Genomic DNA, 15,994 nt, shown 5'->3' on the forward strand with positions numbered 1-15,994 from the left:
ATGTCGTGATGTGGTGGTACGCTTCTCACGGATAAATGGATAAGTCCAACACAAATAAACGAACCCGTCATCCACAAAGACGACCTTCACATACATTCCTTGAGAGGGGCTCTCTCTTCCCTCTTCCCTGTACATTACGTACCATTACGCCTATTTTCACTCGACCAGTGATGGCTTCTGTGCAGAGTCTAACCGCCACTCAAATGATCTTCCCATTGCCTGGTTCTTTGCAGGTTCGGTGCTCTTTCTCTTGTAATTCTTTCTCTGTGTTTCTTAATCTTTTGGTGAGAGACTGAGGGACTCATATGGTCTCTTTTACTCATTTGACTGTATTTCAGCTGGGTTTATCTCATGCATGTCTTCTCCCATTCTGTAAAAGACGGGTTCCTTTCCTTGTAAAGGCTTGCTCCACCCCACAGACAATGGCTCCTCCAAGACAAGGTAATTAGCCCGGTCTTCTTCACATTGTTTTTTTGTTTATTTGCTCTTTTTATCTCTTTCGGTCATTTTGTTATATATAAAAAACGGCTTTTTCCCCTCAGAGTGAGTGTGTTTTCTTGGTGGTTTGGTGGGAATTAATGCTTCCATCCGTTTCATTAATATGGGGATGATGCATGTTTGAGTAATTTCTTTACCCGTTTTATAATGTTGTGGTTACTGGAGTGGTGATAAAAAAAATGTGAAAATGATATTGTAGTCTTGTTTTGGTAAATTGGGATTGTATAATTATGGAATTTTGACCTACATTTTACTCAACCTTGTGTTTTCTAATGGTAACCGGAAATGTGCTTGGGAGATTTAGTGTTGGAAATATATCCTTGAAGGAGGAAAATGCCTTTGATTTACTTCGTCTGTACTCGGTACTTGATGGACACATGTTAATTTTCTGCAGGAAAAAAATGAATGAATCTTCAAGTGATCCTTTAGAATTTGTAGTTATAGTGCGGCGTGAGGCTGTGAGGCAAGTCTCTTAACAATGCAGACCCCAAATTGGTGAAGGAAACAACAATGCTGAAAATGCATTAGAAGTGGCTTCAATGTAAATTTGTTAGATCTGGGAAGTAATATGAGAAGATGCTTACATTTTTGTGCAGTGAAAGTCACACATAAGTGGCATTTCTACTAAAGAGGAAAATTTTCTCAATAGGTTCATGGCTTATGCTATGGGGCTGGAATTTGGATCAGTTTAAATAACTTTGACTGCCAACCCATTTACTTTTACATTGTTATTGTCATCATTGTTATCTCAATTCATTGTTGTGGAGACCAGAGACTGCCTCACATTCTAAAATCAGTTTGTATGACCATTTAGAGAAAGAATAGGAAATCGATTTGCTGTAATGAGAAGTTTGGTATTCTGGCATGGAGTTTACTTGAAAGACAAATGAGTGCAGCGAAATTGTAGGGAGTGGCTTGTCAGGGGTGGTAAGGTCCATGTGTCAAATGTAAATTATTTTTTCTAAATTTGGTAGGTTAGTCAACATTTGGAGATTGGAGAGTATACGGATCAGGTGTGAAAGTTGAGGGAACGTGAATCAAGATAAGATTCATGGAGGACGTGCCATTAAAGAGCCTGGTTGTAATATTTGTAGCAAAATCACTGGTTACAGTCTTCAAATATCTTATAGTGGACGGTATCAATTGCAATCCATTGGTGAACTATGGTGGGTTTATGAGAAATAAATGCCAAGCTACCACCAATGTTGCAATTCAAATAATACATCACACTTGCATAAAATATTGAAGAGGGATTGGAACTCTATAGCCACATAACTTATCTGAAAGGGACGTTGTCAATGTCTAAACCTCGTGAAACTTTTTGGGATAAACCAAGATATGTGGCCTTAGAAGAACCCAATTTTTCTTTCTTTTTTTTTTTGCTGAACTTACGAGGGGTTTGAGAGGGTTCGCACCCATTGTATTTATAGGTGAAAAAGGAAGCACAATGGCAGAATGACATTGAACTCACTATATACTCTTTTATCTTCTGTATGTACATGAGGTCCTCACTACATGTCAGTCAAGTGGGCTTTGTAAGTTTTGCTCCCCCTATCCTATAAATGGTTCTTTTGCATTCTTCCTTTGGAGGGATAAGCATATTTTACAGGAATCTATTTTTTGATCGTCCAAGTTACCTCCCTTAGAACCCTTTGGAAGGATTGGTTGCAGTCTTCTTTTACCCTCCTATTTTTTTCTCCTCCTCCTCCTCTTCTTCTTTAGTAAGAAGAACCCAATTTGTTTGGGGTAGAGTAGGGAAAGCACTATTTGAAAGTCTTAAGTGATTCCCACGTTAAGGGTGTATAAGAATTCCAGTCACCAGTTCTATGACTCTATGTTAGCTCTATTGTGCTTGTAATCGAGCTGCCAAACTTTCTCTTTGACATATGCTAGAGCCATTCCAGAAAGAACACTTTCGTAATGCTGACATGTATAGATATATGCTGAATGCTTCTATATCTCTCCTTCTATGGAAATCCCTGCCTTGGAAGGGATTTTAAAGGGCTATTCTAATTCACTAGATAAATTTTGCTACAGTCTCTCTTCAACTAACCTGATAATAATTATTCTAAAAAAAACCCATCGATAATTTTTTCATCAGTCTTTGTTAGCCTAAAATGGAAAACTGTGATTAAGTTTATTGATAAAACATCCTCCTCAGTTTTAATTTTGCACTCTATGCAGGGCAGGGTATCAGATTTAGAGTCAAGAGATGTCCTTTCTCTTACAATTAATTAAAACAAATGACACTTGGCTGTTGTTGTCATCTGATTGGATCTTTATATTTGCAGATGCAGCTACGAGGCGTCAAACTCTTGTGTTAGGAGCACTTGCAGCTAGCTTTTCTCTTATTAATGCTGCTTCTCCATCACGTGAGCAGTTAATTCAGTTATGTTCTTTCTTGTTATAATCTGTTCATTGCTCCATCATTTTCCTACATGAGTAGCATTGAAAGCACGCCTGCTGATTATGCAGTGCGTTGGTTCCTTGATAATGATGGATGTCCTAAGAGAACACCCTTGGTATGGCACAGTTGCTGCAGAAGCTCTAAAAGGATTTCAAGCTGTCTCAGACAAGAATGATGGATACTCATTTCTCTACCCATTTGGGTGGCAGGTTGGTTTTAGCTCCAGTTTTGTTCTGTTTTTTTTCCTAACCTTTGTTATATCTATGATGAATGACTGTTCATTGCTTCTATATTTTTAGGTCACTATTCTGGCACTTGTTTTATCTATGATTCTCAAGATGAAGGACATACATCTCCATGAATAATATTTGTTTGTTTCACTAGGAAGTGGTCATTCGGGGGCAAGATAAGGTTTTCAAAGATGTGATTGAGCCCTTAGAAAGTGTGAGTGTTACAATGGCGCCAACCAGTAAACAAGATATTCGGGACCTTGGATCACCTCCGGAGGTATGAATTACAATAACCACTGCTGGAAATTCCTAAAGCAGAAAATGCTGTTGCCTTTATTTGATATCCTGGTCGAGATCTGTGTATCCAGGTTGCTGAGGCATTGATTAAGAAGGTTTTGGCTCCTCCCTCACAAACAACTAAGCTAGTTGAGGCAAAAGAGGTTAATTCTCCCTTAGACCTTTATGTTGTACAAGTCAAAAACACATGGCAAGTTTATGCATGTATTACCCTCTGGAATACATATGATTAGTTTTAATCCATTATTTATTGTAGTCTAGGTATGATTATATACTTTATCCATGGTAATTCTATGTTTTTTGTTTTATGCGATTCAAATTTAATGGTTAACATAAGTTCATACAAGAAAAGAACATCTTAATTATTCACAAATTGATTAAAAATGAAAGTTTTTCTTATTAGATTCTTAAAAAATAACATTTATAATGATTTTTCATAATTTTTTTGGATTTTTTTTAAAGCTTAATAGGACCGATTCGGCCGATTCGCGATCCGGATCGTCGATTCATCGATCCGGATGGGTTTTTGAGGTGCCCGATCTGGGGCACCGATCCGTTTTTTAAACCACTGGTACGAACTGTCGAGGGATCAAATTATGAGTCACACTATGGAGTTGTGGGAGAGAGTGATTGCGTAACAACTAAGACATGAAATGAGTGTATCAGAAAATCAGTCGATTTTTTGCCATAGAAGTCAACAATTGAAGCTATTTTCCTACTTAGAGAACTGATACTTAGAGAACTGATTGAGAAGATTAGGGAGAAGGGAAGAGACCTCCATATGGGCTTTATTGATTTAGAGGAAGCATACCTCAGGGTACCTGGAGAGTTAATTTGGTGGGTGTTTGAAAAGAAAGGAGTTTCTAGATGATATATTGACATGGTGAGAGAGATATACGAGAGAGCACTATCTAGTATGATGACAACTAGTGGAGAGAAGTGAATTTTCAGTGCAATCGGCCTACATTAGGGGTCAACATTGAGCCTATATCTCTTTGTTTTAGTTATGAACGAGTTAACTAGGCATCTATAGGATGAGGTATTGTGGTGTATGTTCTTTGTGGAAACATGGTTTAATTGATGAGACTAGAGTTGGCATCAATGTAAAGTTAGATATTTGTAGGGATGCTCTAGATTATAAATGTTTAAAAATTAGCCTAACTAAGATAAAATATATGAAATGCAAGTTTAGTAATAATAAGAGTAGAAATAAGGAAGTAGTTAAGATTGATGACCAATAAATACGTAAAAGAAATTATTTTCAATATCTTGGATAGATAACTTAGGAGAATGGATAGATTGAGGAAGATGTTGCGCATAGAATTAAAGCTGGGTGAGCAAGGTACAAATATGCATCCAAGGTTTTATGTGATTGCTGTACACCAATGAAATTGAAGGAGAAGTTCTATAGGACAGTGTAAGACGAGCCATGTATTATGGGACAGAGTGTTGGATGGTCAAGAAACAACATATCTATATACGGCTGATATAAGGATGTTGAAATGGATGAGTGGTAAGACAAAAAAGGATAGAATTCACAATGAATACATCCAGGGGAACTTAGGGGGTTCCAATAGGCGACAAGATAAAGGAAAGTAAACTTAGGTGGCTGGCCATGTATGACATAAATCCAATACAACATTGGTTAGTTGGGACAATTTGGTTCAAGTGAAATGCTCTAAAAGGGCAAGGAGAAGGCCCAAAAGGACAATAATGGACGTAGTGAGAAGAGATATGGTGACTTATAGTCTGACTCAGGGTATGACTCTTAATAAAGCATAATGGTGAAACAAGATTTATGTAGCCGATCAAATAGTTGGGACAAGGCTCAGATGATGATGATATGTTCTTTCATAATCAAACTTCTGAATCCCCTGTAAGGTTTGGGAGATTTATATGTTTATTGTATTATGATATATCTAGCAAATAAGAACAAGATTTTCCCTATGTAATGGTGGAAAAATGACTAAATTTGATTGTTGTTATATATATATATATATATATATATATATATATATATATATGGCTTATGTTAGGGTGCTCACACCATGGAGTAATTTATCATTGTACTCAACAAAATTTGGACATTTATATACCCTTGTTTTGTATATAGAGCTTTTCTTTAGTAAGGGTATTTTTGGTCATTAAGAGGGATGTGACATCTACATGGGGTGTAACATCACCCACATGGAGCATTAAATTCCACTACATGGGGTGTAACATCACCCCCAAATGGTATCAGAGCAACTTTGTTTATTAATTGTATTTTATTAGTTTTTACACGTTTGGTCCCAAATGGTATCAAAGCCAAATGATCCGATAAACCCGTAGATTCAGAGCCAAAGAGATCCAAATAAGAGCCAAAGTCGATCCCAAAACAAAGCCAAATGATCAGATAAACCTTTAGGCAGAGCCAAAGATGATCCAAATCAGAGCCAAAGATGATCCAAACCATAGCCTAATAATCCGTTTAAACTTGTAGTTTAAAATGCCCATTCCGATTAGAACCCAGTCTACAGCCTAGCTAAAGTCAACTTCAGTACTTAGGTTGTTAACTAGAGTATGTTACTAACTAGTACTTCCGAAATCTAGTTTTGTTTTAGAAATAGTTTTGTTTAAAGTTAAAATGCAGCTGGAGGTGAGGCCAACCGATAGTCGAGGGTGGAAGCCAACCGATAGTCGAGGGTGGAAGCCAACCTGTAAGTAGTTATTTAATCAGTGTGGGAGGCCATTGTATACCCGTTTGAGATGACTAAGGGCTTTTGAAGTTCATTATTCATTGAAGCGGTTATTGCTAGGTAGGACGTTTTAAGCCTTAGGCAGGTCGGACGTGGTAACTAAAGGTCAGGTAGAGACTTTGAACTAGACTATGACTGAATCCGAATTAGAACAAGAAGTTTTAGATAACAGCAATTCTGGATTCATACTAAATACGGAAGAGCAGGAGTTTGAATCTTTAGTTGTCCCAACGAATTGAAAATGACCTATCACCCACTAGTATCTATAGGATTGGAACCGTCAATCTTTGAGCCAAATACACGGTTAGGACAATAGAAAAAACTTTGTCATTAAGAGACGATTAGACACTCATACAATTATTTGATAAAAAATTGCTAAAAGAAAATAAAAAATATAACTACATACATATAGGTACCTTACAAGTAGATATAGTAGCCCTAACAAAACAAGGTCTAATACAACAGTATTAGCCTGTGTTCAGGATAATTGACATTTAGATTTTCAAGATTCTTTATTAGGAGTCATAGAAGCTAGTTTACATCGAGGTTCAGTTTACTTTATTTGTTACCCTAATTATATAGTAAGCTTAGGTGATCCCAACCTATTAAAAGGTCTTACTTTAACCGTAAGAACCCAAGGTTTAAAAAGATACCTAGATCCCAAAATATAAGTATACACTTAATCCTAATAATAAACTTATTAATACAAGAGGTTTTATGACTCTATTTGAGTCAAATATTCACAGTAAAACCATAATACCAAAACAAATTAAATGGGAAGAGGTAAGAATCCCTGAAAATTGAAAGCTGCTACCAGGCACCTTACATGGAGGTGATAGACAGCTCCAAAGGGCTGCAATAGATTATATTTAGAGAATTACCAAGAGGAGAGGTGCAACTTACTTTTCATGAGATACCTTGACTAGAAGCACCACCTAGAAACTCACTAAAATTAAAAGATAAAATTTTAGAAGAATCTAGTTCTGATAATAATAATAAAACAGAAGCACCCATAGGAGTTAGTTATCTTGTGTATAGAAATTTTGTTAATGCTATAGTCCTAGATGAAGAAATAAATTCTTTTGAAATAAATAAAAAATTTCTTTGAAAAGACTTCTACTCAGTAGAAAATAGAGATCAAAGAAAATTATTTTTTAAAAATTTTCCTAAAGAAGAAAGAGATAAAATTCAAGAATAATTTTATACTTAAGAAAAAATAAGTGTCATGTATTTTTCTTTAGTTGGTTTAAGAATATGTATTTTGAAGAAATCACATTAAAAGTACAAACTATCCAAAAAATAACTAAAACTTGAAAAGCTATAGAAAATACAATAGAAGCGGTACATTCGCCTATGCAACCTGTAATAATAAATTCATAAACTAACACTTTAGCTATTCCAGTATGTGATACTAACACAAAAATTGAAAGATTAAATGAAATAGTCGAATAATTAAATTTTACAAATGTCTATTTAGAATCCATTGGTTCTCAGACAGAACGCATAGAAATAAATATAAATAATATAAAAGATGAATGTAAAACTATAGAAAAAATAGTTTTTACAGATGGAGGAAAAGAAATATTTAAAAAATTTGCTCCACAAATAAATAGAAATATTAGTTTAATAAAACCCTCTTTTATTACAACCCCATCTATACCTAACTCGGTAAAATTAGAAATTAAACCAGTAAAAATTAAAGATAATGTAGAATTATTAACTAATCAATTATCTAATTTTTCTATAAAGGGCAAAATTTATAACAAACAAATTAATGCTTTGATAGAAATAATCAAGAGATTTCCTGTGACTCTAACTCAGATTCAGATCTGTCTTATAAAGAAGAATACTTCAAAAATGATTCTGATAATGAAAAATATATTAACGTCTATACCAAACCCAACCATGTAACTCAAACTGCTAAAACTAAAAATTATTACAGAAGACCAACACCTTTAGATCTTCAATTTGAAGAAAAGGGTGATATCAACCATCTCTTACTCTGGAGATGCTATAGTTGATTGGAATATTGATGGTTTATCTGAATGCCAAGTAATAGATGTTTTCCAAAATATGACTATGTTTTCTAATGCATGTTTGATTAGATGAAATAAAGACGATTCTATTGTAAAAATGATCATAGTAGGATTTACTGGGCAATTAAAAGGATGGTGGGATAATTACTTAACAGAAGCTGATAGAAATTTTTTACCCACTCATGTAACCTCAAATGATAATGATAAGCCTATAGTAAATGAACAAGGTTTCACTACTCAAGATGCAGTTAGAACATTAATCATAGTAATAGTACCAAATTTTTCTGGTAAATTAGAAGAAATACAAGAAAAATTAGAGACCTATTACATACTCTTAGATGTAGAACTTTATATGAATATAGACAGTGTAAGGATGTATATACTATGAGACTTCTACAACTAGTAGATTGTGCTGCAGTAACTTGGAAAGACAAATTTATTTCAGGATTACCTAGATCCTTTTGTGAAAAGGTAAAACTCTATCTTGAAGAAGGAATCCATATTTCTGAATTTAGCTATGGAGAAATAGCTCAAAAAATAAATAGAGTAGTAATTATGCTTTGCACCCAAATGAAATTAGAAAACAGATAAAGAATGAACAAGCTTTCTATAAAAGAGAATTAGGAGTTTTTTGTTATCATTTCGGAATAGAAAATAATCGAATGTATGATAAAAGACACAAAAAACATAAGCAAAAAGATCATAAAAAAGATTATAAATATAGGGATAGAAAAATCCATAAGAAAAAGAAATTAGTTAAAGATTTCCAACGGATAATTATTTTAGAGGATTCTTGACCATGATACAACCTTTCTCTGTTGCTGAAAGAGGAATTCATGAAAGGATAAGAGACTATCCTATTACTTCTAATTTTTGTGAGAAACCAAGAGTAACAAGAATTAATGAATTACAAAACTCAATTAATACTAAAACAAATGAATTATAGATATCTGTTAATAGAACTAGAACAAAGGAAAGGTTAGATAAAGATGAAAATCTTAAAAGAAAAATAGATGAGTTCAAGGAACTTCTAGAAAAGGAGGTTTGTTCAGATTTGCCTAGTCCATTTTGGCACAAGAAGAAACGCCTAGTAGAACTCCATATATAGATGGATTTACTAAAGATAAAATCCCTACTAAAGCTTGACCTATACAGATGAACCAGAGATATTTAGAAATATGCCAAAAAGAAATAGAAGATCCATTAAAAAATAAATTAATTCGAAAAAGCAAATCTTCTTATTCATGTGCTGCTTTCTATGTAGAAATTGCCGCAGAATTAGAAAGAGGAGTACCCAGATTGGTAATAAATTATAAACCTTTAAATAAAGTTTTAAAATGGATAAGACACCTTATACCTAACATGCAAGACCTAATAGCTAGGATACAGTATTAAAAAATATTCTCAAAATTTGATATGAAATCTGGATTTTGGCAAATACAGATTAAGGAGTTTGATAAATATAAAACTGCTTTCACAGTTCCTTTCAGACATTATGAATGGAATGTAATGCCATTTGGAAATTTATCAGCAAAACCAATGGCTCTAACTACTGGAAAAGTAGTGTCTTGATCAATTTTATTTCCTAGAAAAGTGATACTTGGAAAAGCTTGATCTTCCTTGCTGAAACAACATGTCCATTAATCTTAAATTTCATTAGAAAATAAAGTTAAGTGTTTCAAGTGTTTATCAATGGAATCTAAATATACTAAAATACCATCTATTTAAACAATGATAAAGTCTCTATATTTGGCAAAAATATCATTCATAATATTTTGAAATTCAGAAAGAGCATTTTTTAATCCAAACGGCATTACATTCCATTACTTAGTATTTGGTATTCAGATAGACCATCAATATTCCATTCAACAAAAGTATCTCCGGAGTAAGAGATAGTTGACATGTCACCTTTTCTTCAAATTGAAGATTTAAAGTTGTTGGTCTTTTGTAATAATTTTTTGGAGCACTTTCGGTTACATGGTTGGGTTTGGAATATGCATTGATATAATTTTCGTTATCTGAATCATTTTCGAAGTATTCTTTATAAGACAAGTCTAAATCTGAGTCTGATCTAGAGGAAGTTTCTTGATTATTTTATGTTAAACATTAATTTTTTATTATTAATTGTCTTTTATAATAATTGATTAGTTCTACGTTATCTTTAATTTTTAATGGTGTTTTTTCTATGTTTACCGCGTTAGGAATGGAAGGGGTTGTAATGAAAGAGGGTTTTATTAAACTAATATTTCTATTTATTTGTGGAGTAAATTTTTTAAATATTTCCTTTCCTCCATCTGTAAATATTATTTTTTCTATAGTTTTAGTTTTTTCTTTTATATTATTTATTTATTTTTCTATTCGTTCTGTCTGAGAACCAATAGATTCTAATTAGACATTTGTAAAATTTAATTGTTATACTATTTCATTTAATCTTTCAATTTTTGTGTTAGTATCCCTTACTGGGATAGCTAAAGTGTGTTTATGAATTTGTTATTACCGCCACGGATCATGCGCCGTCTGTTGTGGCTCTGTTCAATGCCGCTTTCATAGCATGTCCATTGTGGGGCAAAACACTGTAGCAATTTGCCTATACGCGTTTTTATAACTTTTCCTATATATATGACTAAAGCTACCAAATATTGGCAGCTTCAATGAATAGTAATATAGGTGGATTTCCAAACGTCAGATCTTCATCGGGTGGTTCAAAATACATATCACTATTTGAATTTTAATTTTTTTTCTATAAATCAGATTAAGATGAAAATTTAATTATATGTACCTAACACTATTGCACACCATATAAAAATATATAAAAAAATACTTTCAGGAATTTAAAATGACTAAATTACCCCCATCATTTTTCAGGGATATTTTGGTCAATTTATTTTAAGAAATATTTTTTATATTTTTTTTCATTTATGCCCTATTTTTTAGTACACATGCCCAAAATTTCATCACGATCCGATTTCTGGAAAAAAGATTAAAATTTAGATAGTGACATGTATTTTGAACCACCCGAAGAAGATCAAACGGCTAGGATTCCATTGATATTAATATTTATTATAGCTGCTAAGTGCTTGTTAACTTTTTTCCTATATATATATATATATATATCATCACGGTAAGTTTTAGCAAAGTTTTACGTTGGTTTCCTAGCTAATACAACCTGCCTCGTTTATCCGTGCTTGAATCGGTTGAGGGAAAGTTTAATGTCCGCATAGGGTTTGTCTACAAAGGGACTATATATCTTTTGTACATGGAGGTCACAATCATTCTTGCTCATTAGATGTCAAATTGGATGGCTTGAGGTGAGTCACGAAGTCCGAGATTTTTTTTTTGAAACTTTGTGTTTATTCAATAGACTCTTACAACCACCCATTTTGAAATTTAAGGGACAACAATGAATATATAAAAAAAAATAATTTGTACCCACGCTCACTAAGATGTACCCACGCTCTAAATTTCAAGCCATTTCGATTAGTAAAAAAAAAAGAAAAATGCTACCAGACAATTGTGACCGTGCGATGAAGTTCGGATGGTGATGAGGGTAGGAAAAAAAAACTGTTCATTTTCGCCTATAGGCATTAGGAAGAGTTTTCCTATATATATATATATGGCATTGTCTACAAAGAGACAATTTATCTTTTGTACATGGAGGTCACAAATATCATTTAATAAATATATATAAAAAAATAATTTGTGAAATAATTGATCAAAATACCCCCAAAATGTAAAATATTTTGATCAATTTTATTCATGTAAAATATTTTTTTAATATTTTTCGAAGATTCGCCTATTTTTGATGAATACAAGCTCCAAATTTCAGGTCATTTTGATTTGTAGAAAAAAAATGAAAAATGAAACACTACCGGACAATCGTGACTGTGCGATGAACTTTGAACGATGATGAGGGTAGGCGAAATCACTGTTCATTTTCTCCTATAGGTGTTTTGTACTATATATATATATATATATACACGAGCAAAGAGATCTAGTCATTAATAAGAAAAAGGAAAAACATGAATAATGATTGGATTGATGGGATTTGGTATGATACTTATAAGATTGATGATAATCGATGAGATTGATATTCAAATCTTTCTTCTTAGAACGTATGGGGGGTATAAAGGCTAAGATGAACAATGTTAAAAAAGAAAAAAATGATTTTGAGTTTATAAAAGCTAAGATTTTGAAATTCACAAAATGAATGGTCTAGATTCGTTTTTGGAGGGGACTCATTTGACCATATCTAGGATTCAAATTGAACTTTTTTTTTTGGGAATTGATTATTGAGATGCAGAGAGTGTGTGTGCAAAATTTGGGGTCATACAAATACCACAAACATGGTTTTTTAGAAGTATCGTTGCATGATACTATGATACAACGGTTGCATTATCTATATATATATATATATATATATAGATGGAAAAAGCTGGGATTAGCGCACTAGCTCATATGAACATATGAGCCCAACGTCCCAGATTGAATCTGAGCCGATCTGATGATCACGGATGTCTGGTAGTGTTTGAATTTTAGTTTTTTTTCTACGAATCCAAATCACTTGAAATTTTAAGCGTGTGTTCATAAAAAATAGGTGAATTTTCGAAAAATATCAAAAAAAAAATTCACATGAAAAACATTGACCAAAATACCCCTGAAATGTTTCGGGGGGTATTTTGGTCTTTTTGGTTACGGATAATGTTTTTTAAATTTTTTTTAGGTGCACCTTGATGAGAAGAACTCACACCTAAAATTTCAAATGATTTGAATTTTTAGAAAAATAAATAAAATTCAAGCACTACTAGACATCCGTGATCGTCAGATCGGTCTAGATTCAATCTGAGCCGTTGGGCTCATATGTTCATTTGAGCTAGTGGGCTAATCCCAACTTTTTTCTAAATATATATATATATATATATATATATATATATGGAAGCATCTACACAATGTTTATGGACAAAATGCTTTAGTGACTTCGCCCATAGGCCAATTGTAGTTAGAAAAAATTAGATGGCGTGCGTTTTTCGACCGCCACAAACATGCTAGGTTCGTGGTGGTCCAAAAATTCTTGCGGAACCGCAATGGACGGCACTGTCCATTGCGGGTCCATTCAATAAACCACTATGGACATAGCAAGTTTGTGAAGGAGGAATGTGTGCAACATGGGACATTTTTTTTTTCCTAAAATTGTTTCAGATGTCTTAGATTAATATTTTACTCAAAAAAGAAAAAATGATGTGCTACATAATATTTGAATTGGCAGTTGGCTGATGGATCAATAGTCTTGTCCTATTTTGCCGTTTGCCTAGTATAGAACATGTCTGATCTTCCGGGCTATTTGGATAGAGGAAAGTGACAAGAAAATCGCAGGCACTTTGTATGGATTGCTTCGACATAAACAACATTTATGGTTGTGCACCGTTAGCCTCAAAAGAAATTTTGTCTTCAAAAGATGGTTCTAATCTGTGATGGAAATTTAGTCATCTACATAACCTTCAAAGACATGCCTAGGGCCAAGTAGGTCAAGCATTGTAGGGCTGCCTCTCACCTTACAATCATTTGTAATCAAGCTATGACATCTGATCACCAATAACCTAATGCATTGATCCTGTTGTACTCTTTAAAGGATCAACGAATCTCTTTCAAGGTAATAAAAAACAGTTCATCTAACATCAAATCCAATTTCTGAGGAGGTAACCAAATACATTTCGGACTATCATGCATTCCTACTGAAGCAGAATTTGGTCAGAGGTGTTATTGCAACACTTCAAATGAATAAGAAGACCTAATAGCAAATTTACTCACCTAGGCACTTGAGTGTAATTGTTTTTGTTATCTCGGGAGGAAGTTGCAAATCGTCTATGTTCTCCAACTTGAGTGCCTGTTAGAGAAGTTAACAATATTTATACCATATATAGTATAGAAGAGAGTTATGTCCCGTTGGTTCTTCAATCTCTATTTTTGTTTAAAAGAATAGCTTCTATTCCTGTTTAAGAGAATAGCTGCCTTTCTCTTTGTAATATGTACATATCACTGTATTATCATTTGCAAGCATCTGTTCGTTCCCTTTAAAATTGCTCTTAAGTGTCTATTATATGCGCTGTACGAGCCAATTCTGTATAGTTGCTTCTTTAGTCTCCTTTATGTTTCGAGGAATTATGACTTGAAAGGTAAAAATAGTGGCATTGTTGCCCACATTGTTAATTGCATGTACTATACCCTGATCTCATATAAATTGATTCATTCTCTTGGGGTACATGATATAACAAGGAATTGAGGTGGAACTGTTTATGTTAATTTATGTCACGGGATAAATAGAAAGTTCTCATCATAGGAAACATATATTCTAAATTTGCTAACATTATTGCCCAGTAGAATTTTTTTATTTATTTAATGGATTGTATCAATTTATAAGATGTTCATGAAACTGAAATCCTTTCTGCCTATGCTGTGAGCAATAAGATAAGCTTGCTTCCCTTAGATCCAGCTTATCTCAAGGGGTATTAGTCATGTTTATGTAGCATCCATATCCAAGTTCAGCAATGTTATGAGGGTTTATGAGGGTTTGCAATTTGGTATATCACCACATTGCAATGGTTTTGCAATATGGCTACCGCTCTCTAACCATGACTTCCTTTTTTGGTACATTCGGGCACCCATCATGGTGTATTTTTCACCTACAAAACCAAATTAATTCATGGGCTTGGAATGATCCAGCTTATTCCTTCTGGAAAGTGATTTGGTCCCCGCCCCCCCGCTCCTCCCAACCATAGTTACCGGGATCGGGAGCAAGGTCAGTTCCTAGATTGTGATCAGCACCATAGGTCGAGAGATGCACAAAGATTCCTGGGATAGGGAATGAGATATATAAACTGTGAGTTAAAAGGCATTGTAATCCCAATATGAAGGGAGCATGATCAAATTTTCCAAGATCAAATGATGAAGCATATGGGATAGAGGTCTAAGCCATCTTAGAATTGAGGCTTCCCCAGAGCACTTAACTAGGGTAGCTCGGGAGCAAAGTATGTTGAATGATATGATTAATGCTTTTTCTGAATTTCATAACTTAAGTATCCTTAATACAAAAAATCCCTTTTTTAAAATTTTTATTATCTTTGGAGAGTGTTTCCCAAGTGAGAAAGTGAAACTGAAAACCTAAAATGAGGATTCTGTCTTCAGGCATGAAAACAGCCCTGTTTCATGAAAATGCTAGTGATAAGAAACAACTCAAATAAGTTGGTGATCCATGCTTCCACTGTAAATGAATCTTTGAAATGTGCTACTGATCTTGGTATGAATGTAAAAGAAACTTGCTTCCATGATGGAGGTTCGATTCCACTTATGTTCCCATGATTTGGATGAGAGGGATCTGGATCCGATTAACTAGGGATCTAGATCCCTAATTTGTGGATTGAGATCCTTAATTTCAAAAAATGTCTATAATCAAGATCCCTTGCCCCGGAGCTCAGGATCAAGCTTCTGGACCTAGAATGGCCACCTTCTTGGGGAAATGTTGAACGAGACAACCACGATGGAATTTCACCCATATTCAGGTCTAGATCCACCGGACCCCGGGCCTGTATTATCGGGATTGTGGGCAGATTGTTGTTTACAACCAAACAGATCCTAAATATGTCCTCATAATTGCACTATATCGAATTATATTTTAGGAAAGTCATTCAAATTCTGCGGATAGGCATTTACTTGGACAGGGGAAATACGGGTAGGCAATACTCGTAGAGGAAATGAAGTGTATTAATTAGGATAAATTTATTTTTTATATGCAAT

At 33.9% G+C, this 15,994-nt stretch overlaps 1 protein-coding gene across 18 annotated transcripts in view; it reads left to right on the forward strand.

Annotated features, from left to right (window-relative positions):
* The window catches only part of PPL1 (PsbP-like protein 1), a 29,835-nt gene continuing 13,841 nt past the window's right edge, over positions 1 to 15,994 (forward strand). For 3 of the 18 annotated variants that reach the window (XR_016061320.1, XR_016061322.1, XM_088874547.1), the window contains exons 1-6: positions 1 to 233; positions 339 to 441; positions 2,790 to 2,884; positions 2,971 to 3,114; positions 3,290 to 3,412; positions 3,504 to 3,575. Coding sequence is in view for 5 of the 18 variants with exons in the window: in XM_088874547.1 (XP_088730673.1) it covers positions 36 to 233; positions 339 to 441; positions 2,790 to 2,884; positions 2,971 to 3,114; positions 3,290 to 3,412; positions 3,504 to 3,575 (735 nt within the window). In the remaining 13 variants the exon portion in view is untranslated. Of the gene's footprint in view, positions 234 to 338; positions 442 to 2,789; positions 2,887 to 2,970; positions 3,115 to 3,204; positions 3,413 to 3,503; positions 3,576 to 15,994 lie in introns of all 18 variants that reach the window. The other 15 variants (XR_016061321.1, XM_088874548.1, XR_016061330.1 and 12 more) reach the window with 13 other exon arrangements.

Source organism: Amborella trichopoda, chromosome 8 (assembly GCF_054954075.1).
Source record: "Amborella trichopoda isolate Santa Cruz 75 chromosome 8, AtrichopodaSantaCruz75HAP2 v2.0, whole genome shotgun sequence".
Lineage (NCBI taxonomy): Eukaryota > Viridiplantae > Streptophyta > Magnoliopsida > Amborellales > Amborellaceae > Amborella > Amborella trichopoda.